The sequence below is a fragment of the Bos javanicus genome, chromosome 12 (assembly GCF_032452875.1).
Source record: "Bos javanicus breed banteng chromosome 12, ARS-OSU_banteng_1.0, whole genome shotgun sequence".
NCBI classification, from domain to species: Eukaryota; Metazoa; Chordata; class Mammalia; order Artiodactyla; family Bovidae; genus Bos; species Bos javanicus.
In genome coordinates this window covers 36,509,928-36,536,271 of record NC_083879.1, presented here as the reverse complement: position 1 = coordinate 36,536,271, position 26,344 = coordinate 36,509,928, and the positions used below count along the sequence as shown (strand labels likewise).

Sequence of the window (26,344 nt, the reverse complement as noted above, 5' to 3'; positions counted from 1 at the left end):
TTCTGGAACTCTCTTGCTTTTTCGATGATCCAGCGAATGTTGACAATTTGATCTCTGGTTCATCTGCCTTTTCTAAAACCAGCTTTTCTAAATCCTGAGGTTACGTAAATATAATTCCTTATTTTCTCTGAAAACTTATAACACTGCCTGGTTGTTTCTCAGGCCCCGCCTTTCTCACGTGTCCTGTTTTGACCAGGTATCACCCTCATTACAGCTGCTTTGTCCTCCCATGAGATCTGCACTAGCAGAATGAACTCTTCCTACCTGTTTGACTGATTGACTTACTTCTGTATTCCGTTTTCACTTCGCATTCTTTGACCTTGGTGGTAGATATTATAATGCTTTAATTTCAGCACTGATTGAGTATAGTAATAGTGAGTGGAGAAATGATTCCTCCTTCAGTGATGTTTCTGAGCATAACCTTGATAGGGCTGACAGGCAGTAGGAAAATCTGTGTGATAAAAACTATGTGATACTGTATTTCTTGTACTTCCTGGTTTTCATAGCCATCACCAACCACAGAAAGCATCCCCTTATTAAAGTCTATGCTGCTTATGACCATAGGAGACAAGGGAGGTGAATTAAAAATGAAAGCTGCCCTGTTCATTTCAAACATAAAAAGCAAGAAGTTTTATACTCCAAAGTCTTTTCTATTTATTTATATACACACACAGACGCGCACACACACAGAATATATAAATTAAACCACAGAATCCACAAGAAATGTACATTTCTTTTTAACAAGAAAATCAAGTTAGTGTCATTTCATGATGAGTCACATTGAGTCAGACTGAGTTTCATGACAGTTTTGTGTCCATGAGAACATTACCATCCTTGTCTTTCATCCTTACTCGACCAGATGTATACTTGGTCTCCTGATGCCCGTTTGTGTACACAGTTTTCACAGTGCCGTCTGGATACTCCCGTCTCTTGAACTGGGCCGTATGCAGTTCTCTTTGGCCATTATTAAACTCTATGATTTTGTTGCCATCTCTGTAAATTTTAAATAGAATTTAATTCCTTTATAAAAACATGAAGATTACAGCAGGAGAAATCTGGCAGTTACTCCTTCTCCAAGAATATCCTTGGTCCTTATTTTAAGGATAATGTCCCATTATAAAACAAAGCTAGGGTGCAAAGTTGAGAAGTTGTCAACTTCTCAACACAGAATGTTTTTCTCTATTTTGGTTATTTCTCAAATTTCATATGAACACATATGTGGCTCTCTGCCACATACAAAGGTTAGAGAGCCACTGCTCTAGTAAACGTGTGGCCCTATGGTGTCTGCATCACCCATGAGCTCACTAGAAATGCCAATTATTTGAGTGGGGCCCAGCAACAAGCCCTTGAACAGTCCCTCCAGATTCAGATGCACCCTGAAGTTTGAAAACCACTGCTGTAAGTGAAAAACAAAAATAGCACAATTACCCTGAATGAATTGCACATTCAAAAACTGCTAAGAGAATAAAAGTTTTTATCACAAGAAAAACATGTAATTATGTGTAATGATGGATGTTAACTAGACTTTTGTGATCATTCTGCTATACAAATATCTAGTAAATTTTTGTGGTACACCTGAAACTAATGTCATATGTCAGTTACACCTCAATTTAAAAATGACAATCCTGAATGAACTAATAACATGGGATGTGTCTGAGTATAGATGAGAAAAGACTGGCCATGAGATTAAATAGATGGCTCTAGGGAAGTTTTCATAAGAGTCAAAATTGAGAAACTTCTGAGTTTTAACACTTGAAGATCAGATAGATGGCTCTAGGGAACTTTTCATAAGAGTCAAAATTGAGAAGTTTTTGAAATCTATACTGTACACATAAGCTTTTCCTCAAATTTTCTTTAGTTGAGCACCAGATAAAGACCACCAGATTTCAGACCAGATTAAGGGAAAAAGTCATGACCATAAGGAGTTCCTACATTATTGCCAAGTTTACATCACATAATTCAAGTTAATGGGTACTTAACTGCTACACTCCAGGAAAGGAGGGTGAAACTAAAAACAGGACTGGATCTCACAAACTTCACTGTGGATTAAAGAAGTCATCTCTGACTTCAAGAAATTTAACATTCAGAAGGATAAAGAAAGAAATTGTTAATTTGGAATTGGCTTAGAGAGGCCAGAAGAGTAAAGTGCTTAGGCTGGGACAGGGAGACCCAGAAAATCAAAATACAGAGTCCAGTTATTCTTAAAAATTGACAGGGAAGCTTCCCTTCTGTGTCTCACTCACCGTTTTCAAATTTCACCAAACTTATTTCTAATAAGTATCTGCCATCCTCCTTTCGTGAAGTGTTCTTTAGACATCCTTCAAATCTCTAGGCTAAAGACTAAGCAAAATATTAGAATCCATTGGTCTCAAACTTGTCTAAAATTCTAAAGTGCTGCAAACACATCTTACCTGCTCTCAGATTCTGAACTCAACTAAAATGTTGAATGACTTATTAAAGTTTAAGATTTTTAAACTTCATTACTGATTGAAAGTTGAAAACTAGAAACCAACTTGACAGAAACCAACTTGACAGGTAACATACCTTTGTACTCTGACAACTGTACCATCTGGGAAAATGCTCTCTTCTTGTCCATCAGCAAACAAGTTTTTGATAGTCCGGTCAGGAAATGTGATTTCTTTTCTTCCATCTGGGAAATGTTTTTCTGTAAGAAAGGGGGTTATTATAAATATTTTATTTTTAAAGGAAGGAAGAATTTAATAGAACTGAGAGGGCAGAGCAGGTTCTCACCTATCTGGCCATTAGAGAAATGTAGAACTTCCAGCCCTTCTGGGAATGTGGTGTGGGCAGTCTGCGTGGCTGCATAGTAGTAGACCTGTAAAGACAAGGAGTCAGCGCTGCCGCTCCTTCAGGGGTGTTTATGCTACAGAGAAAACACCTGTGGAAACCTACCACTCTCCCATCTGGCATGACCTGCTTGATGTCACCGTTGAAGAAAGTGACAGTGACGGTCTCCCCATCTGCACTCACTTCCTTTCGCGTTCCATTTGGAAACAACACAACGTGGCACCCGTTCTTATAAACCTTCTCTATCTACAAAAAAGAAAACCAAACTAGGAAAAATTTCCTGAGACCACGTGACAAAAACGTCCCTAATTCTTATAAATTGCCTACTTTGATATTTTTCATAATAAAAATTAAAATATTTCTCGGAGAGAAAAGTTCCAATTCAAAACAATCAACTTCACCTATTAGCACATCATGTCCATTCTTAAGTCACCTATTCCCCCCAAACTTTTCAGTTGTTTTTTTAGGCAACCTTCAGATTATCACTTCAGCTCTAAACACTTCAACAAATCTCTCTACTGGAACAGTCAGTAACCAAACTATTATCATCCCTAACAAGCTGTAATTCCCTCATTATATCATAACCTTCACACTGTTTTTCATAAATTCGCCCAAAAAAAAGGCTTTGTATGGTTTACTTGAATATGGATGAAAACAAGGTCCACACACACTTGGGTTGATGTGTCTCTCCGATCTCAATTTTTAATGGTCCCTTCGTTTCCCCATTTTAATGCCAATTGTTGAAGGAACGAAGTTACTGAACATATAGTACTGACCACATTCTGGATCTGGCCAATTGCTTTTCTATTTTTCTGTCAGTTAACATGTTCTCATATCCTATTTTTCCTTAAAAAACCCAGTAGTTACTCTCAAGGCTTGATTACATTCCAGGTGAATTATTCTGACGAGTGCCTTTTAGGTACAGCAGTGGGCTCTGTATGACAGCGTGTCCAGAAATCAGTAAGTATGCGGCTGCCTCACAACCTCAGCACTGACTGGGCGGTGGCATAAGACCCGTCAACCTTTCATCTGAGGTTTCAGCAGCCACTGATGACTGCTGCCAAGACCCTTCCTTTCATTAGACCTTCTACACTGGTGATATCCTAATTTCTCATTCCTCTTCTAAAAAAGAAAACCCTTCCTCATCAACGATTTGTTACCCGAAAGTAAAGTGTTGCTTTTGAACTGTGGTGCTGGAGAAGACTCTTGAGAGTCCTTGGACTGCAAGGAGATCCAACCAGTCCATCCTAAAGGAGATCAGTCCTGGGTGTTCACTGGAAGGACTGATGTTGAAGCTGGAACTCCAATACTTTGGCCACCTTGTGCGAAGAGCTGACTCATTTGAAAAGACCCTGATGCTGGGAAAGATTGACGGCAGGAGGAGAAGGGGACGACAGAGGATGAGATGGTTGGATGGCATCACTGACTCTATGGACATGGCTTTGGGTGGACTCCGGGAGTTGGTGATGGACAGGGAGGCCTGGCGTGCTGCAGTTCATGGCGTCACAAACAGTCAGACACGACTGAGCAACTGAACTGAACTGAAAGAGTGTACAGGAAAACTACTTTAGGATAGAGGTAACAACTTCCTTCTGATTGCTGGTCTTTGTCCTTCACTCATTCCTCAGAATTCACAGTGAACTTCAACCTCATTTCTATTAAAGTGGATCAAAGAGCCTAAAAAAGTACATGTTCTAGAAACCTAAGGAAAAATCCCCTAACCACCACCTCAGTTACAAACCCTGTTTCTGTCCCTTCCCTTGTCCTTCATTCTTTAACTGGAGCACCCAGCCAGGCTGTTCCCACTCAGAACCTTTCCCAAGCACAGGAATAATACTGTTGGGCTGGGGCAGAGAAGCAGCTAATCCAGGAAACATTTAAGGAGGGGTAGGAGATCCAACCAGTCCATCCTAAAGGAGACCAGTCCTGGGTGTTCATTGGAAGGACTGATGAAGCTGAAACTCCAAAACTTTGACCACCTCATGTGAAGAGTTGACTCACTGGAAAAAACCCTGATGCTGGGAAGGATTGGGGGCAGGAGGAGAAAGGGACAACAGAGGATGAGATGGCTAGATGGCATCACCGACTCAATGCACGTGAGTTTGGGTGAACTCCAGGAGTTGGTGACGGACAGAGAGGCCTGGCGTGCTGTGATTCATGGGGTTGCAAAGAGTCGGACACAACTGAACGACTGAACTGAACTGAGGCTTTTACGAGTACTAGGGATTACCAAGGCTTTCAGCCGTATCTGGGGAAAGAACAAGAAGCTTAAACAATGAGACTGTACTCCTCCTCTTGTTGCATCTCTCAGAAATGGCAACTAAATGCATTTTCATTTATCAAGTGTTTTCAGAGGAGTCCAAAGGTTCAGCCTGAGGACATGAGCCAAAGCATTGAAGACCTTAAGCCCCATCAAGTCTCAACAGTCAATGATTTTAGAATCTGTTTCAACTATATTTTAACCCATGTCTATTTTTTATTAAAAAAAAAAAAAAAAGTAACCTTTCCATCAGGATGGGTGATTTCTCCCTCAATTTCCTCTTTTTCATCCTCCTCTTTATAGTCAGGATCTGGAAAGTTCACTGGTTCAGGCAGCTCCCTGGGTGAGGCCGTCTATAAGGACAGGAGGCTCTTAGTCTGTGCTATATGACATGTAATAAAAATCTCAAGCAGCTAAAACTTAACACTTATGTCCAAAAGCCAGATTTCACTATTACAGGATTCTATGGCTAGTGTTGGTGTTGTATAGAAAACCTTTATGATGTTAAGTAAAAAGCTTCCTTTATAAATGGAAACTTAAACCAGTTCACTCATCAACTGTAAGCCTAAGAAATATGTCTGAATATATAAGAACAAAGATTTACCTGTCCCTTCTCCGAGCTGCCTAAATCACGAGGCTCAGACTTGGATCTTTGAGATGGATTACCTGTTAGAATATTACTGTCAGAGTTAGTTTGATTATTTAATTGAAAGATTTTAGTTTACTCAATACTGTGGTCAAACATTTCCTTAGTTCACTCTTCTTTACCCGTTATTTAAGATAAGTTTTAGTATTTTTCTTTACTAATTCCTAGTTCTTCATTATATAAATTCAGATGCTTATTCAAATACTTAAGTCCTGATGACCAAGAAAGACAAAGACAGTATCTGTTTTCTGAAAGTTTACAACCTCTTTTTGGACAAAGAGACAACTGCTCAACCAACCTAACAGATAAACCTGAAGGTGCTCTGCAGACAGTCACCAGGGGCTTTAGTTAAGAGGGCAGAAATGGAGAACAAAGAGTGGAAGCATCCAGAAAGACACAGAATCTGGCTTGAAAAAGAAACTGGATAGACCTAATGGCTGTGGTCTAAACTTTTTAGATCATGACCAATACACCCAATTATACTGTGTATTAGGAGTACACAATTTATAAAATAAGCACACATGCGTGTACGTGCTCACACATAGCACAGCAACAACAAACTGAAATTAGGTTAAAAAGGCACTAAAGTTCTAATACTGTCTTCCTATATACCAATGGATAGTAGTCCTAAATTTGAAGGGTTTCAAGCTCAAGTGCCAGGATCTGACTTAAATGTAAAAAACCAGAATGGATCCTGAATGCTCCAAGAATGGAGAAGAGCAGAGGTAGAGGGCCCACTAAGCAGGCTGTGGGCATCTGTGGAGATGGCAGTGTGTGTGCTGTGTCAAATAACAGACCCAAGGATCCCAAGTTGCCAGGTACTAGTAATTTCATACGGTTCAACCTACTTAATTGATTCAGAAAAACAACATCAGAGGAGATGCGTTTAAGGATGGATGGGAATGCAGGGGGGTGGGGAGTAAAGAGACAAGGAATCAAGGAGCACACATAGGTTTTGGCTAAATGACCAGCTTCCCCCACGTCACAGGCACAAAAACCCAGCTCTGTGTTAACATCACCTCTGAATCCTGTAACCACCCTCCACGGAAGAGACTAATATCCTCATTTTATAGGCAGGAGGACTACCCATAAAGAAGTGAAATTCAACTACGTTAAAGAAAGAAAGTGGGCAACTTTTAAGGTGACATCAGCGTCATGGCAGCTAAGCCATTCCTCTTTCCCCTTAACAACTTGACATTTGTAACTGAACAAAAGAGCCCCAGCGCCTTACCCCCAGGGATCTGGGGGGATTCTTGCCCACCTGTGCATCTGAAGATAGACCAGACCTCAGTGGGAGTTGTGGACCCAAGGGACTCAGCAAACCCGCCCCATCCCCACTCACTATGGGAGGAAAAACCTGGAGAGAGTGGACCTGAAGACGTCCAGGGTAGACGAGCAGGCTAGCAGGGCAGGACAGAGACGAGTTTATACGCAGAGCAGAGGGGAACCCGAGAGAGCTGCCCCCAGCCCAGGGGACAGTGCGTGGACCTGAGCTGTGTGGTGGTGGCAGACCACCTCTCCAGAGGAGGACACAGAAAGCTTGAGTGGAAGCAGCTCCCCAGCCACCTGCCATGTGGCTCAGAAGCCGCTTTCTCTCCAGGAGCAGCTGAACTTCTGAGGAGGGCCCAGGCCTCCACAACTAGGGGGAGTCAGGAAAAGAGGAGGGGAGCAGGTAAGCACATAATGGGCACGGAAGGATGCAGCTCCTGTTGTCTACCGTCGGTCCACCCATGCCACTCAAGGATCGCCCCCTGGGCCCACAGGCACCTCAGGATCCTGAACCCACACCCCGACTGCTGCCAGCTCCTTGTGTGTCTGCTGGAGTGCTCAGAAGATAGGCCACAGTCAATCTGTGGACAGGAAAGGAAGCACAGACTTGAACTATGGCCCTACCTCCTGGAAAACGAAAGGTTTCTAGCAGCCAGCCTGGTGAATTGAAGGAACCAATGAAGTCATAAAAGCTTTGTTAAGGAAGTATCTGCTACTTCAAATTCTGGAGGTGAAGAATTTGATGATAGGTGAAGAATGCAACAGAGAGCATCTACTGCACAGCAGACCAGATGGAAAGAACAAGTGACTTGGGAAACACAAATTCAAGAATAATACAGCTAGAAAAGGAGATGAAACTAAGAGAGCCAACGAGAGCTATTGGATTCCCACTAGAAGGGCAAATACTTGATTAACTGTTGTTCCAGAAGAGGAGCAGCAGAAAGGGGCACAAAGTTTGAAGAAATCAGAGCTTTCATTATTTAAAGAAAGAATAGGTGAGAACTTCCTAAATCAATGATAATAAACCTTCAAGGCAGCCAGGGGAAAAAAAGAAGTAACTTATGAAGGCACAGTGTTAGGCTCTCAGTGGATTTCTCAGCAGAAACCCCACAGGCCAAGAGAGGAAAACGACATATCAAAGTATGAAACAAAACCTGCCCACCCAGACTACTTTATCCAGCAAAGTTATCCTTCAGATATGAAGGGGAAATAAAGGCTTTCCCAGACAAAAACTGAGGTAGTTCAGCATCACCTGACCTATAAGACACTGCATGAAATGCTGAAAGGAGATCTTCAAGTAGAAACAAAAAGATGCAAACTAGCAACAAGACAACAGGAAAGTACACAACACATTGGTAATAAACGTGAACATGTACAGTCAGATTAAAAAAAAGAAAAAACCTAATTCACCTAATTATAGTATAACGTTTAAAGGAAAAGAATATTTTTTAAAACAACACCTATGGAATTCCCTGGAAGTCCAGTGGTGGGGACTCTGCACTTCCACTGTAGGACGTAAAGGTTCGGTCCCTACTGGAGGAACTAAGATCCCCGCATGCTGTGCAGTGCTGTGAAAAAACCAAAAACTCGAGCTACTGTAATGTTACTGAAATCAGAGCATAAAAAAGGCAAATTGTGACATCAAAACATAAAAGGTGGTGGAGCCTTTATAATGATAAGTTGCTAATAGCATACAGCAGATTGTTTTATCTATGAGATGTTTTATGTAGGTCACATGGTGACCGCAAGCAAAAATATAGAGTTGATTCACAAATACAACAAAACAAGAGATGAAGCACACCACCATGGGAAAAAATGTTTACAGAGGTAGGCAGAAACGGGGGAAAAAAGAAACAATGGAAATAGAAAACCAAAAGAAAGCAATCGATAGGATGGCAGTCATATCAATATCAATACAATCAATACAATCAATTACATATCAATAATCAACTAATGTAAATGCCCATAGAACAGAATAGAAAACCCCCTACATATACAATTAACTAATACTCAACAAGGGAGTCAAGAACACCCAACGGGGGGAATGCACAGTCTCTTTATAAAGCAATGCAAAAACTGAACACATGCAGAAAAATGGAATTGGATCTCTCTCACACCACTCAAAATGAACTCAAAATGGATCAGTCTTAAACATAAGACCTGGTACTGTAGAAGTTCTAGAGCAAAACATAAGAAAGAAGCTCCTTAACAACAGTCTTGGCAATAATTTCTTGGATATAACATCAAAAGCACAAACACCAAAAGCAAAAACCATCGAACTTAAAAGTTTCTGCCCAGCAAAGAAACAATCAACAAATAACCTACAGAATGAGAGAAATTTTTTATAAACCATCTATCAAATTAAGAGTTTAATATACGGACATGACTGAGTGACTTCACTTTCATTTTTCACTTTCATGCATTGGAGAAGGAAATGGCAACCCACTGCAGTATTCTTGCCTGGAGGTTCCCAGGGACGGTAAAGCCTGGTGGGCTGCCGTCTATGGGGTCGCACAGAGTCGGACACGACTGAAGCAACTTAGCATAGCATACAAAATATATAAAGAACTCATGAGTGCATTTTAGTCATGTTCGACTCTGCGACCCTATGGACTGTAGCCCACCAGGCTCCTCTGTCCAAGGGATTCTCCAGACAAGAACACTGGAGTGGGGTCCCATACCTTTCTCCAGGGCATCTTCCCGACCATGGGATCAAACCCATGTCTCTTAGGTCTCCTGCCTTGGCAGGTGAGTTCTTTACCACTAGCACCACCTGGGAGGCCCTAAAGAACTCATACAACTCAATAATTAAAAAAACACAAAAAAATACAATTTAAAAATGGGTTGAGGGCTTTCTGTGCTGGTAGCACTCTCGCAAACATGGTGAACGTTCCTAAAAGCCGCTGAACTAAGTATGGCAAGCACCAGCCCCACAAAGTGACCCAGTAGAAGAAAAGCAAGGATTCTCTGCATCCCCAAGGAAAGTAGCATTATGACAGGAAGCAGAGGGGCTACTGTGGGCAGACTAAGCCGATTTTCCAGAAGAAGGCTAAAACTACAAAGACTGTACCAAGGCTTGAATACGTTGGGGTGTTGAGCCCAACTGCAGATCTAAGAGAATGCTCGTTATTAAGAGATGCAAGTATTTTGGGCTGGGAAGAGATAAGAGAAAGGGCCAAGTGATCCAGTTTTGAGCTTCATGTTTTGTTTTATTAAGAAGACAATAAAAATTTGAATTTATGTGCTTGCTTCGGCAGCACGTATACTAAAAATTTGAGATTGTTTTAAAAAAATAAAAATGGGCAGAGGAACTAACTAGACAATATTTTTAAACATGGTATCCAAATGTCCAAGAGGTACATGAAAAGATGCTCAACATCACTAATCTTGAGGGAAATGTATATCAATGGCTATCAAAAAAAAAAAAAAACCCAGACAAGTGATAACAAGTATTACCCTGTTAGGTAACACGGATGTGGAGAACAGGAAACCCTTGTACAATGGTGGTAGGAATACAAATTGGTACAGCCACTAGGGAACAGTATGCACATTTCCTCAAAAAATTAAAAACAGAATTACCAAACAAGTCAGCAATTCCACTTCTGAGTATATATATCCAAAGGAAATGGAAAACAGGATATTGAAGAGATACATGCATTCCCATGTTTACTGCAGTATTATTCACAACAGTCAAGATATGGAAATAACCTAAAGTGCCCTTCCATGAATGAATGAAGAAAATGTGGTACATATATACCGGGGAATATTGCTGTATGGTATAACGTACATGTGGAATTTCAAAAAGCCACACGTTAAAACAGAGAATAAAACAGTGGTTACTAAGGGCTAGGAGGTGGAAATTAGGGTATACCAACTTGCAGTGAGCTGTAAATAAGTCCTAGAGATAGAAAGCACAGTGTAGTGAACAACAATACTATGCTATAATCATCAAACCTGCTAAGAAGACTAGATCTTAATTATTCCAACCACTAAAAAAGAAATCATAATTATGTGATTTAATAGAGGTGCTAGGTATGGACACATTGACAGTCACATTACAATATCTAAATCCATCAAATCAACATGATGTACACCTCAGATTTATACAATGTTATATGTCAGATATATTTCAATTTAAAAACATACTTTTTATATCTTTAACATATTAAGAGTAAAAAAACAAGCTATACACTGGGAGAAGATACCTGCAATACATGAAACTGTTACAGGATTATGAGGATGTGGGGACCCTCCCACGAACAATAAAGAAAAAGACAACTCCACAAAATAAAGATCTCATCAATTTCTTCTCAAAAGATGAATTCTGAACAGCTACTAAACACAGGCAAATGTGTTCAACATATTTAGTAATGGTGATGCAAATTAAAACTATGAGATTCAGATACACTCCTAACAGACTGGCATGAATTTAATTCTGAAAATCAAGTAATAACAAGATGTGGAGCAAAGCAAGCACTTACATTGCTGGTGAGAGAGTAAAATCACTTTGGGAAATATTTTGGCAATATCTGTTAAAGATATTCCTACAAATTACTCAGTTTAACTCTAGCCCTAGGTATATGTCTTAGAGAAATGAATGTGTACCAGAAATGAGTAGGAAAGTTCACAGCATCATTGTTTAACATCCCAAAACTTAAGAAAAACTTAACCATCAACAGAAAAATAACAAACTAATATATTCATAAATGGAATACTAATACTACCTAGCAATGAAAATTAGTGAACTAGATCAACAAGACTGAATCTCAAAAACACGTAGTGAAAGAAGAATATAATGGAATACACACAGCATGACTGACTCTTCAGAAAGCTCAAAAAAAGTAAAACTTTTTTTTTTAGGACTATAACCTATGAAAGTAGAAACTATTTTCAAGGAAAAGCAATGTAATATGATCACAGAGGGGGCAGTTCTGAGGTGTTGCTAATTCTTATTGTGGGCAGTGGTTACTCATATTTCCTTTATAATTTTCAAACCACATACGTTATATCCATTTCTATAAATTTAATTTACAGAAATACTTTCTAAAACTTCCAGGCAGATTAAAGACCTAGCTGTGAAAACAAAAGTTCATAGAAGAAAACAGTGTATTTGTGACTTGATGTTTGAGAAGGATTTCTTAGTCACAAAAAGCAAAACCATTTTTTTGATTAAATTCAGTATTAAAAGGGAAAACACATGTATAAAGAAACAAAAACCAAAAAGCTAAATATAGATGGGCAGAAGATACTGGCAGTGCTTATAATTAACTTTAATATGCAAAACCTGACAAGTACACACACAGTTTTAAACGGGCAAAAGAGATGAACAGGCAATTCACAAGAGGAAACTCAAATGTCCACTAAATATCAAAAGATGCTCACATTACCTCATCGGTAATCAGGGAAATGCATATTAAAATGACAGTGACTCATCATTTCACACCCATCTCACTGGCCAAATTAAAGTCTAAGCGGATCAAGTGTTAGCAAGCACAAAGAGCATGTTCTGTTGACAATAAAAAAAAAACTGCAAAGGGAAGTGAAAGTTGCTCAGTTGTGTCCGACTCTCTGCGACCCCAAGGACTGTACAGTCCATGGATTTCTCCAGGCCAGAATACTGGAGTGGGTAGCCATTCCCTTCTCCAGGGGATCTTCACAACCCAGGGATCGAACCCAAACATCTCCTCAACTGAGACAAACCTGATGTGACCCAATATCCTACCCCTGACATGTGTCTGAGAGAAGCTCACATGACCAAGACTTGTCCTATTCATTCTGTGACAGACATGGAGAACGTGAATGCCCATCAACAAGACAGCTTAACTGTGGCAAATATACATGGAATATGTACAGCTGGAGTTTAAATGTATTACTGAGGGTAGGTCTTAAAATAGAAAGCAAATGGCAGACAGATGGAGTATGACACAATACGTTGATTTATGGACACAATGTACTAAAAGAATGAAAAATAAGAAAGGGAATGTGGTCTGGGTGCAAATTAACTGGAAGGAGGATACACAGGGGCTTCAATTATATTTACAATATCTTATTTCTATTAAGTTGGTGTAAATTCTCCACTCTTTAAGTTTCTAAAATATTTTATAAAAAGATCATGCAACTATCTTACCTTGTGTTGGCAAATAATTTTTTTTGTACTTTTCTACCTGGGTTCCTGAAGAAATCTGACTCTTTTGAAATCGAACTGATGAATTCTATAGTATGAGAAAATGTTGAATATAAAATTAGTTTAGTCTACACATTAGTACAAGGAAAGAAAGTAACAGAACTCAGCTTGCAAAGGGAATATTTTAAGTGTGTTCAATTTATGCTGTTTTCATGTATACTGAGTGAACAGGCCAGAGAACCAGCTGCTACCAGGAATGGACTACACACATCCTCACACGCCACCTCTGGAAATACATTCACTCCTCAAGTGAGGCACAGCAGACAATGTGAAACAGTTTTTGTGACGTTACCAGAGCGGTCAGAGGAGAGGGTTGAACTCATGGTCAGACACCAGGAGACTGCACACCCTGTCTTCCCACCCCCCGGGGTTAGGGGTCAAGGGAGATGTCCTCCTTGCTCCCATCTCCTCCTCCAGCCAGATCTCCTTCTCTCCTGCCCAGTCAGTCTCATCCACGTACCCTGCTTGTCAGGAGATAATGCCATAGCTGCCACCTTCAGACCACTCTCTCCCACCTCAGCTAGGTACTCCAGTGGACAAAGGAGAACCAGTCATTATCAACATCTGCAATTATTAAGAGCTGCCAAAGTATCAATTTCAGAGCAACCTACAAAATAATAATCATTCAAAAAGCCAGTGCCATTTAATAAAGTGCCGAAGTATTTAGAGGTGAGATGCCACAATTTCTGCCATTACCTTCAAATGGTTCAGCAAAACACTTTACATGGAAATGTGGCAAAAGGGAACCATGACTGAATCTAGATGAGTGTTCAGGTATTCATCATACTATTCTTTCAAATTTGTTTGGCTCAGCTTTCATAATAACATGGTTGGGAGTGGGGGAATCTCACCCTCTGACTCCACATCCTGTCCTCCCAGCTCACCCCGCTGACACCCTCCCTCCTCCAGGGCTTACAGCATGCAGGGTCCCACGATCCACTGATCGTGTTTCCTGCATCTCCCCAAACCTCTGCCCTTCTTGAGCAGACTTAAATCATGGCTCACTGCAGTCACTCTTGCTATATATACTGTCAACTTCCACGCCCCCTCACTCTGATATTCACTGGGCTGACATAACCTCTGCTAACTGTCCACCATTTACACTTGAAAAGCTGAATAAGCAAAAATAACAAACAATTCCTACTTGAAACATACCATCTCTAACCTCTGTGGAGTCAGACCACATTTCCCCCTGGCTTTGCGCTCTTGAGGACCCCGACTTCCCGTCCCTCCCTCCCCTCAAAGCTCCCAGAGCCTCCTCCATCCCCTCTCTCAGCAGAGAGCCAGGCTTCCCACTCCTCTGAGAAAAGGTAAAGGGTTGGGGGAACTTCCCACCAAGGGCTCCCCCACGTGCAGCTCTGGGTCCACCCCCGAGCCGCCCCATCACCAGGCACAGACGTCCACACCAGTGCCCCCACCCCTCAAACCCCAGCCCTTCTCCGTGTGGACACCGCTTCAACAACCCTCGCATGGTCTCCTCAAGGTTTTCCTCTCCGCCTACTCAGTCCTACTAATACATAAACACTTGTTAATTTTCCCATCTTAAAACAAAAATAAAAAACTTCCCCTGCAGCTACTACCTCATTTCCTTGTATTTACTATAAGACTTCTGCACAAAGCTTTACACTCTGTCTGAAGCTTCTCACTCTCTCACCCAGTCAGGCTTTCCTCTGGCAAATCCAAGAATCTACTTTCAGCCCTCACCTTACTCAGCAGCAGCCTCTGAGGCTCGGGCCTCTCTGCCTGCTGTACTTGGCCCTCAGGACACCACACTAACCTCCCCACTTCAGCTCTGGTTCTTTCTCCTCACCATCCATACCTTCAGCCCTAGTGGTCTCTCCCACACATTCTGAGGGCCCCAAACTTCTAGCCCAGACCTGACCTTCTCTGGATACACACCCAACTCCACCCCGTGTCCACCTGATGTCCAGCAGACAATTCAAACTCACCTGACCTAACCTGAGCTCCTAACATCCACGCTCCCAGAAACATGTACTCTCTTTTGAGGGGACTCATGATAAATGGCCCCCCCCCAAAAAAAAATGACCCTCAACTTGGAAGCCCACTTTCCTGCTGTCATACCCCACACCCAGTTTATCACTAAATCCCACCCACATCTCCACCCTCCCCAACCGCTCCACAGTCTCAGCCACCAGTCTAAGACCACAGTCCCCCAATGCTCCTCATGGTGCCCGCAGCCCACCTCAGTCCACTCTCACGTCTGCAGCAGGGGGGCCGCCCCTCCCATGCATCCTTCTGAGAGTTCAAGATCTCACTCAGAAGAAAAGGCAGCACTCTGGGAAGTGATTAAGGCCTAAGGAAAGCTGCACCGGCCACTCCCAGCCCATCTCTAATTTCACACCCTGCTCTGCTCTCCAGAATGGACTCTGCTCCAGCCACACCAGCCACAGGGCTCCTCTAGCCTCGGGACTCCCAAACCGACTTATCCTGGCTCACTGCGCCCTCTCCTGGCTGTTGTTCAAACCTTGCTTTCTCAGGAGAGCTTTCCCCAGATGCTGGACAGAAAACTGCAACACCCTCCCCTAACAGGTATCCCACCTCCTTGCTTTTTCTCCTTAGTCCTCATCACAACCTCACACACCATGTCCAACACTCATCTTTCTCCCACAACTGGAATACAAGTTCCAAGAGGACAAGAAGTCTGTTTTGTTCACTGCTTGATCCCCAGTGCCTCAGTGTCTGCACATCACAGCCGTGAATATAGATGAGTAAAAAAACAGTTGTTTCAAAAGGATCATATGCACAAAAAAAAGAGGATCTCTGCATAAAATTTACTTACCCTGTTTTAACTGAGATTACCTGCCTATTGTGTTATAATTCCTCTACAAGAATTATCAAAATGAGGGACTTCCCTGATGGCCCAGTGGTTAAGAATCCATGTGCCAATGCAAGGGAAAACAGGTCTGACCTCTGGTCTGGGAAGACTTCACACACCACAGAGCAACTGAGCCCACTGAGCCACAACCACTGAGCCCTCAGGCTGCAGCTGCTGGGCCTGCACGCCCTGAGCCCATGCACCACAAGAGAAGCCGCTGCAGTCAGCCCACACAACTCAAGGAGCCCCCACTCGCGGCAACTGGAGAAAGCCCGTGCACAGCAACAGAGACCCACCACAGCCATAAATAAATAAACAAAAAGTTTTTTTAAAAAAAGATTAGAAGTGGGACTTCCTTCATGATACAGTGATTTTAAAGAATCATAAAAATGAGTTTGAAATCTTTACAATGCACAAAAGAAGAATTTAACTGTGGTGAAATACACATAGAACTACCATCTCAACCTTCTCAAGGCAGTTCATTATTTAAGTATGCTCACACTGCTGTGCAGTCTCACCATCTCGAGCTCTTACCTCGCAAAACTGAGTCTGTACCCAGGAAACAGCAGCTCCTCCTCCTCCCCTCCCCTGGCCCTGGCTCCCACCCTCTGTATCTTTCTATGAATCCAACTCCCCAAATAGTCAGCATCTCCCCAGGGTGACAGAGGCTTCCCTGGTGGCTCAGTGGGAAAGAATCTGCCTGTAACACGGGAGACGCAGTTCAATCGCTGGGTCAGGAAGATCCCCTGAAGGAGGAAATGGCCACCCACTCCAGTATTCTCGCCTGGAGAATCCCACGGACAGAGGAGCCTGGTGGGCTACGGTCCATGGGGTCGCACAGAGTCGGACACGACTGAGAGACTAAACGACAACAGAGACAAGGTGACAAAACCTACCAAGAACCCATCTTTCTTTGAGGCGGTCACACACTGACCCATCCTGGCGCTGCTTTCTGTGGCTTCTGCTTTCTTCCAGGCATCCAGTCGGAACCTTTCCATCACTTTTATTTCCTCCCGGAGGTCTGTGTTCTCTCTGACCAACATTTCTATCTGGCTTCTAAGACGGCCATGTGTACTGGACCACTTTGCTTCCTTTCTTTTCAGATCTTCCTGTAAATCAGATACCTGCCGCTTCAAAACCTTTCCAAAAAAAAAAAAAAACACAAAACACCATTACTAGAATTAAAACAATGCAACAGGAGAGACAACACATCAACAAACCAGGATCACTAGCCCAGCACAAAGAGCAGAAAAGGGAAGACTTAGCGAATCACATTTCAGAAACATCGGGTTCCTCAGGAAAAGGAACGGGGTTCGAGCTGGAGTCCCACCTCATACCATCAATAAGATTCCAGGAGGCAGGGGGCAGGGGAGGGGGGGGGGTGGGGGCAGGGGAGAGGGGGTGGGGGCAGGGGATGTCAGACATCACAAAGAAGCCATGAGGTAATTGAGATCTAAACTAAGATATTAACTGAAATAGAAAGAGACAAGTGGGGTTATCTGGTGAAGAGGAATCCATGACTAACTGAAGGAAGAGCAGTGACAAAGGGAATAAATGAAGTCAGAACTCCCAGCCCTGAAACTGGGTCTATCTGAAATTCCTGAGACTGAAACTGGGTGTATCTGAAATTCCTGAGAAGAACTGGTTCTGAGAAAATGACTTGTTTCAGATGCACTGAATGACTAAGTGAAGAAACTCCTGGAAATGTCTGAGGAAGCTACTTGCAATTGTACAAACAGAAATCAGCCACCTGCACCCATGTGGGTACAAATTACGGGGAGTGACTGAGAACGGAGGGAAGTCAAATCAAGAAAGCATCGCCACCACCCACAAGCTCACTCCGACTGAGGCGGCCCACCACTTCGTGAACACGTGTGGGCCTGAACACCCACCCCTATCACAGCCTCACAGCAGTCAACAGAGCAGCAAAGGCAACAGGGGAAGGAACAGGGCTCAGGGGCCCCTCCCGGGTGTGACTTCAGAGAGAGATGGAGGCTGGACCCAGGTGAGGTCAAGGCCCTTCCCAGGGTTCGACGTCAGAGAGACAGACTCCAGGGCCCAAGTGAGGTCAAGGCTCGTATCCCAGTTCTGTGCCATGAAAACACATGAAGCAAGGTCATTACCTCCCTGAACTTCCTATTTATAAAACAGTGGGGTGCAACCAAGAAGTGAGCAATTTCTAACTGGTAACCAGTTATCATGTGCAAAAATAAACTATTCTAAAATGGTAACTCATAAACCTAAATAATTTAAGAATTCAAAGCCAAATAAACCAAAAATAGACAAATACTATCGGAGAAGGCACTGGCGACCCACTCCAGTCCTCTTGCCTGGAAAATCCCATGGACAGAGGAGCCTGGTGGGCTGCAGTCCATGGGGTTGCTAGGAGTCAGATACAAATGAGTGACTTCACTTTCACTTTTCACTTCCATGCATTGGAGAAGGAAATGGCAACCCACTCCAGTGTTCTTGCCTGGAGAGTCCCAGGGATGGCAGAGCCTGGTGGGCTGCTGTCTATGGGGTCGCACAGAGTTGGACACGACTGACGCGACTTAGCAGCAGCAGACAAATACTATATGGTATCACTTACACATAGAATTTTAGTGGGGAAAAGCTGACTTCCAAGAGCAGAATGCTGGTTTCCGGGAGCTGGAGGGAGGGGAAATGGAGCAAGGGAGGTCAAAGGACATGAACTTTGAGCTGCAAGAAGAGTGTAAGTTCTGAGGGGCTTCGGTACAGCTCAGTGACTGGTTAACAAAGTTGCACTGTGCACCAGACAGCTGCTCAGAGCAGATCTTCGGCATTCTCCACATCCACTCACTCAGACATAACTTGACCTTGGTAATCATCTCACAATGTATATGTGCATCAAATCATCACACAGTATACTTTTAAACACATAGCTATATATTTCAATTATTCCTCAGTAAAGTTAAAAGGAATTCAAAATCAACATTTTGAATTTATCCATGTCATTATCGTAGTCTTTTCTGGGAAAGTCTTTAGTAAGAAAAGAACTGACATATTTTACTCTTCACAAGACAAGAGTACAGGACTTCTCTCGAGGTCCAGTGGTTAAGATGGAGGGGGTGAGGGTTCGATCCCTGGTTGGGGAACTAAGATCCCCATGGCATAGCCAAAGAGTAAAAAATTTAATAAAAATTAAAATGAAAAGCCGTGACTACAGAAGGTATTCCTGGTATCTTCGATTATCTGCTGAGCCAATGGATGATTAATACATTGATACCCAATTTCTCTTTGACACAAATAATTCTAAAATTCTTACAAGACTGCCACCTTTAATAACTTATGAATATGATATAAATAACTGACATACTTGAATTTCTTCACGTTCCTTTTTATCTGGGAAAGTTCTTGCAACTGTAGAATACTTTTCAAAAACTTTGCGTTCCTTTTGTAACTTCCTCATTTCTTCCTTTTTAAACTCCTCTATTCGAGCCAATTCTTTTGCTTTCTGTTGTTCAAAGTCAGCAATTTCTTTCCTAAAATGACCAAACCACATTATCATCTAAGGAGACCACCTCGATATAGTGATCCACACGTGGCACAAAATGAAGCCCCAGTGACAGCCTGGAATGGAGAAGCTGCTGGTTTCGGTGACTCCACCTTCAATCAACAGTAGTGAAACAACAATCAACTCAGTAAAGCCCCTCTCAGCAAGCATTTTCTGGGAACCACCTATGACTCAGGCACTATGCTAGGAATTGGAGAAACCACAGTGAGAAAAATAAAATCCTTAGTCCTACAAAGCTTCTTACATTCTAGTGGGAGCAACAGAGGACAATAAAGATAAAAAAGTAAAATATATGGAACGCTAGAAATGTTAAGAATAAAGCAAGGAATGAGGTTAGAAAATATGGAGGTCAGGGGACTGAAATTACGGATGGAATCACCTTGCTGAGATAGTATGTGAAGTGAAATCTGAGGGACCGGAAGAGATCGGTCATGAAGATATCTGGACAGAGTATTCCAGGAAGAGGAAACTCCGTGTGCAAAAGCCCCAGGGTACGAACATGACTCGTGTTCAAAGACCAGCCAGGAGGCCAGTGTGGCTAAAGAGACAGAACAGTAGGAGAAAACGTCAAAAACATGGTGGGGCTGGGAGGACCACTAAAGGTCATGGTCTCTGGGACCACGGTGAGGACTCTGGTGTTGAGCACAGCAGCACACTGGTCTGGGGCTGTCATAACCCAGGGTCTTTGGATGCTGTGCTGAGAGCACATGGCGCGACAACAGCAGGACTGTGGAATAAGGGGTCCCGACTCACATGCTCCCTCACAAACAACAATCTGATCACCATCTACAGACAAAAGTGGGAACTCAAGGACCCTGGGAGGTAACTGAGAAACCCTGGTGAAGCCTGAGATCAAGGACAGCACTTTGAGAATGCAGGTCCATGCAGACCTACCAAATGGCAACCTGACTGCACTACACACAGCCCCACTGCCAAAGGAGGCAGGAAGAGCCATGCCCACCCATGCCCCTGGAAGTAGACCCACAGACCATGGTCCTGCCTACAGATCCCGACACAAACCGGTGACCCAGCTCCAGCCCTGCTCTGGGTACAGAGGCAGTCCTGTCGGACCAGGAGCCCAGTGGGAAGATGCTCAGGAACCTGGCAGGAGCCACACCTGTGCTGACCTCTGGAAACACACCTCCCGTTACAGACCCAGCAGTGGTCCAGAAGGCAGCCCATGACGTAGCTTCAGTCTTGCCTGACTGCAGTCCATGAAGCAGTTCTGTCCACTGGGGATCTGGCAGGAACCACAGCTGACTGCAACCCTGGCGACAAGCCTATCAAATGGTGAACCCCTTCACTGTGGATCCAGCACAGTGAGCCAGCTACAATCCCACCGTGATCCTGGAGGCACCCATCAGTCCAGGAGTCCAGAAGGACAAGGTCTTTACCTGCCAGAAACAGCCTCTAGAGACAGGAAGCAGGTGTTTGTTCCTTCAAATACAAGGACATCCACACAAGTTTACACAGATCAGTAAGAATCAGGTAAACATGAGACCACCGAAGGAAACTGTTAATAAAGCTTCAGTAACCAGCCCAAAGAAATGGAGATCTACAAACCACCTGACAAAGAACACAAAGTAATTGTTTTATGAAGCTCAGTAAGCTACAAGGGAGCACAGATAAACAATGAAATCTGGGAAACAACATATAAAACAAAACAAGAACAAACAGAAATTATTAAAAAAGAAAGAAATTATAGAGCTGAAGAATAAAAGAAATGAAGCGACAAATGCAACAGAGAACTTCAAAAGCAGACTCAAGCAAAAGAAAAAAAATCTGCGACCACACAGGCTGGTGACTTGAAGATACCCAGTCAGAGGGGAAAAAAGGGAAAAGAATGAAAAGGAGTGAAGAAAGCCTACAGGACTTATGTGATGTGACTAAAAGAATGACACACGCATTAGGGGAGACAAACCCCTAGTCAGACTAAGAAAAAAAGAGAAATACAGGCCTTAACAGATACCTCAGAAATAAAAAGGACCACACATGAACAATTATATTCCAAAACACTGGATAACTCAGAAGAAATTGACAAATTCCTAGAAACATACAACCTACCAAAACTGGACCCAGAAGAAAGAGAAAGCCTGAACAGACCAATAACAAATAAGAGGACTGAATCAGTCATCAAAAACTTCCCACAAAAGGAAAGCCCAGGACAGGTGGCTTCACAGGTGAGTCCCACCAAACACTCAAAGAAGGATTAATACCAATCTTTAAAAAGAAGGGACACTTCCAAACTCATTCTGTGAAGCTAGTTTTCACTCTCATACCAAAGGCAAAAACACAAGAAAAGAAAACTATAGGCTAATGTCCCTGATGAATAAGGGTGTAAAACTCTTCAAAAAAAAAAACTAGCAAACCAAATTCAACAGCACAGTAAAGGCATTAACACACCATGACTGATCCCCAGGATGCAGAGCTGGCTTGTGCAGATGAACACGACGTAACTGGCGCAGCCGCTGTGGACGAGCATGGTGAACATGACACAAACTGGTAAAATATGCACGACATGACTGGCGCGGCCCCTGTGGAACAGCGTGGTGGCTCCTCAGCACTATTCTCAATAACCCAGAGGCAGAAACAACCCCATGTTCAGCTGCAACCCAAGGAAGGCCAAGGATCACTAGAAACCAAGAGAAGAGACGAGAGAGCACAGCTCTGCTGATGCCCGACTTCAGGCTTTCAGTCTCCAGAAATGTGAGAAAATAAAATTGTGTTGTTTTAAGCCACCCAGTTTGTGTGCATTATGTCACAGCAGCCCTAGAACATAATACACTGGCCAAGGTGGTGCTTGAATTCACAGCTCCAAACTGCTTGTCAGACAAAACTTCAGTTTATGACCTCATCACTAAGAGAATTCCCCTTTTAACACACCTTTGACCACAATAGGTCATTTTATCTAAATTTATTAAATTCTTTTGTGGTATGTATTTCACTTCCTTCTCTTGCTAGATTAACAGGAATTGTTTCAAATAGTTGAGATACAATCTTAAAGATATAACTGGATCACTGTACATTTCCCCCCACTTACCTGAGTTTTTCCAAGGCACTTTCTCGTTCAGTGCGAAGTTTAGCTAAAGATGCGTTCTCAGCTTTAAATTTTTCTATTTCTGTTTCCAATTCAATAATTTTCTCTCTCAAAACTTGAGATCGAGCATTGCCACCTAGAAGATAAGCCACAAATACTGAACTTCACAAAATGCTTTCAGCAGCAGAACACTAGCTAGCTATTACACTAAGAGCCAAAAATATTCTCAATACCTGTATTATTGAAAAGCATTAGGAACAATACTTCTAAAAGACAGAAAAATTTACAATGGCCTAACTTTGCAGATGGGGCAATCTAAACTTGAAGAATCAAATCATTCTGCCTCAAAAAACAATCTGATGACAAATTAACATTACATATTTTAAAAGTCATTCAAATAAATTTTTGAACAAATATACATAACAGCTTAAGAACATGAATAAGCATTCACAAGAGATCTAAAGCACTAATCAACACCAAAATCAAAGTTTATCCCCCACCAATAAAAGAAATACAAATTAAGACCTTTTCCACATCAAATATGCTACTTAACAGAATAGCCTATACTTTTGTCCTTCAACCACCCATTTGGAAAATAACCTTGATTTATATGACAAGACTAAAATATATGTATCTCCCCTCTGACCCACTTCTAAAAATCTAGTTAAAGAATGAACTTATAAAATCATACAAGTCATTCTACACAAAAATGTGCATTGCAGTGTTATTTCTAATAGTGAAAAACAACTGAAATGTTCAACGTGAAACTACTAAATAAAATTATGCTACATTAATATCTCTGCAACCATTTTTAAAGTACACAAACAGTTTTAATGATATGGCCAAAGCACTGCATACATCTGGTCAAAAAGGATAAGCCAATTATATGTCTCTACCATATTAAAAATACATAGGAAAAACAAATGTAAAGAAATACATCAGTTACCTTAGGATAGTTTAAACACTTTTGCTTCTATACTTTAAACTTCCAACCTTTCTGCAAAAAATACTATTTTTAAAAAATAGCTTATATTTTAAAGCACCCATGCTTTGCTAGACATTCGAGTTTATAATTTACATAAAAGAACGGAAAACTGTTTTCAATATAAGTTTAGAAAGTCTATCCCATCAACTAAATACTTTACAGCCATGAAATGGAATCAGACAGATGTGTATTAGTACAAGCTTCAAAATGTATTACAAGCAAGGAGCAGAGCAGTATATACAAAGTGTGTTTACATTTGTGTGGAAAGGCAAATTATATAAACATTCACACATACACTTTCATATGCATGGAATCTTCGTAGAATACACAAATGAAATGGGAAAGCTGGTGTCTCTCGGAGCCCAGGTCTGGGGCTGGGGAAGAGAGGAAACTCGGATTTTACTCTATTTCTTCTTCATCATATTTAGCAAATTAATGCATGAGACCATTAAAAAAATGGATTTAAAATGGTGTGCACAAGTGGAGGTAACACAGTAGCACCAACCACAAGTTGGGTATTCCTTGGTTGTTGGTGGTGGTTTAGTCGCTAAGTCGTGTCCGACTCTTAACAACCCCATGGACTGCAGCCTGCCAGGTTTCTCTGTCCATGGGATTTTCCAGGTAAGAATACTGGAGTGGATTGCCACTTCATTCTCCAGGGGATCTTCCTGATCCAGGAATCAAACCCCGGTCTCCTGCATTGCAAGCAGATTCTTTACCGACTGAGCTATGAGGGAAGCCCAATAGCCCTTGGTTATTAAAGAAACTTAAACATTATCTCACCTTACAGTAATTAATTTTAAAGCCTTGGCAAGAAGACACAGGTTAAAATTTGAAAAAATCTGCAATCACAATTCTTCCAAATCTCTTATACTAGTATGTGCGTGTGCACGTGTGTGTGTGACTATTACATTATTTAAGCTCACAAAAGAAATCAAACCTTAACAAACACCTACTAGGTACCTACTAAGCATCTAGAAAGATTAAGATTTTAAGAAACATTCTGACAACATACTGATAAAATAAATTTAAACTTAACAACATTTCATTACAATACTCTAACATACCAGGTGGGTGGTCTTGACTTGTGTCTAACTTGGGATCATTTCCCGAGCGTGAGTGTGACTTTGACTTCGATTTCAGAGAAGGAAAGAATTCCATCATCAGATCTGAGGTAGGAGGAGGGCTTGGGCCCCTACTGGATTTGCCCAAGTCTTCTCCCTTCTTGACTGGCACGACCTTCCTTTTTATCGTTTTGTCCAGTACACACATTTCACTCTTGTTAGGGCAGGTTGTCTGGGGAGTCCCATAAATGGCTTCATTCCCAAGAACACCATCATGTTTAAATGAATTATCTTCAAGGTCAGTCCAAGTTCTTTCATCATCAAAGTCAATTTTATTCACACTTATAGATGAGTGTCTTCTGGAGGAATCAGAAAGTTTATTTTTCAAGCTTTCTATTATGAGAGAATCATCACTGCTATAATCCTTATCAGACAAATCTAAATCAACATCTCTCCTTTTCTCTTCCTCTTGAGTCGCGGTGTCCCGAAAAGGTCCCTTATCATCACAGACTTGCGGACTATCTTCTCTGCTGCTGGAACTCCTTTCCTTACCCGCAGATGATGGCTTTATAGTGACGTCAAGCTGTTCCTCCAAATCGGTGCTGTGATCACTGTCTGTAACACCTTCACCATCGCCTGCACTCCACCTGGCTTGCCTCTCAGGAGGGTTCGTTTGGTACACTCTCCTCCTGACTTCACAGGACGGCGCCCACGATGCTCCGGGTGAGAACACTGAATCACGTTGTCTGGCAGCAACCTCGCACTCAGCCTTGCTTCCACACTGGGCACGGCCCGGATCCTCGTTTTGGTTATGCTGACTAACAGAACCCAGTGTTGCTGTCTTCTCTTCCCGCACACTTTTGACAGGGGTAGAAGACAGCCGGCGACCTCTGCAGTTCTGCTGGTCCCTCTCTAAGATCTTCAGTACAAATGAGGAGTTACTGGAGAATGATATTTCATCAGCAGCTTGTTCTAAAAACAAAAATTCATCTAATTCCAAATTTTCCTTTTCCTTTTCTCGTTCCCAATTCTCTAACTTTTTCTGAAGAGAATCATCAAGAGAAGATTCTGACCCTTTCAAACTTTCACTTGCTGGGTTCTGAGAAGCCATACAGCTGATGAGTCCTGTGGAAGTGGGAAGTCTGTCTTTACTGCGTGCCTTATTCCAGATTGTGCCACCAACATCACAAGGTTTTGTACACTCAGGTACATTTTCTTTATTATTAGATTCCACTTTTTTTCCTAAACTGATCTGCTCTCTAAATTGCCCATCACATTTCTTCCCTGCTGGCATTTTCAATCCTGATGGAGAGAGACTTTTCCTACTATTACTCTTAAGCACTTTTGGCTTCTGACTGAGTGTGAGAGAACGACACTTGGCTCTGACTTTACTGCTCTTTTTAACAGGAAGGTTCTCTGTACAGATTTCTTTATTTATAAGAGCAGTTTTCCGCTGGAATTGTTGTTTCTCTGATTTAAACACAGGCTGGTCCTCTGAAATGCTCTGAGTGGTGACTAGGTTACTTTCTCTTCCCTTCCGAAACTTAGATTTAGCATTAGTAAATCTGGCTAAACCTTCTCCTCGTTTTAAGAATGGTTGTTTTGGTTTTGCTTTGATAAGCAAAGATCCTTCTGCTTCCTAAAATAAAAGAATATTTGAATTAATTCTGGTATATCCAAGTAATCTCAAAGCTATTTTTTAAGCAAATTATAAACAAAT

The 26,344-nt window shown here is 42.1% G+C and overlaps 1 protein-coding gene and 1 pseudogene across 8 annotated transcripts in view; one reads left to right on the top strand and one right to left on the bottom strand.

Annotated features, from left to right (window-relative positions):
- Nucleotides 1-629: 629 nt before the first annotated feature.
- CENPJ (centromere protein J) overlaps nt 630-26,344 on the bottom strand; it is a 47,282-nt gene continuing 21,567 nt past the window's right edge. For 5 of the 8 annotated variants that reach the window (XM_061435031.1, XM_061435029.1, XM_061435030.1 and 2 more), the window contains 11 exons: nt 24,628-26,263; nt 22,579-22,711; nt 19,341-19,506; nt 16,900-17,142; nt 13,111-13,195; nt 5,673-5,734; nt 5,311-5,421; nt 2,914-3,054; nt 2,752-2,836; nt 2,545-2,665; nt 630-993 (listed from right to left, as the gene is read on the bottom strand). In XM_061435031.1, the coding sequence (XP_061291015.1) occupies nt 798-993; nt 2,545-2,665; nt 2,752-2,836; nt 2,914-3,054; nt 5,311-5,421; nt 5,673-5,734; nt 13,111-13,195; nt 16,900-17,142; nt 19,341-19,506; nt 22,579-22,711; nt 24,628-26,263 (2,979 nt within the window). In that variant the 3' untranslated portion in view covers nt 630-797. Of the gene's footprint in view, nt 994-2,544; nt 2,666-2,751; nt 2,837-2,913; nt 3,055-5,310; nt 5,422-5,672; nt 5,735-13,110; nt 13,196-16,899; nt 17,143-19,340; nt 19,507-22,578; nt 22,712-24,627; nt 26,264-26,344 lie in introns of those variants that run through there. The other 3 variants (XM_061435033.1, XM_061435034.1, XM_061435035.1) reach the window with 3 other exon arrangements.
- LOC133258449 (large ribosomal subunit protein eL42-like) lies at nt 9,793-10,262 on the top strand (annotated as a pseudogene).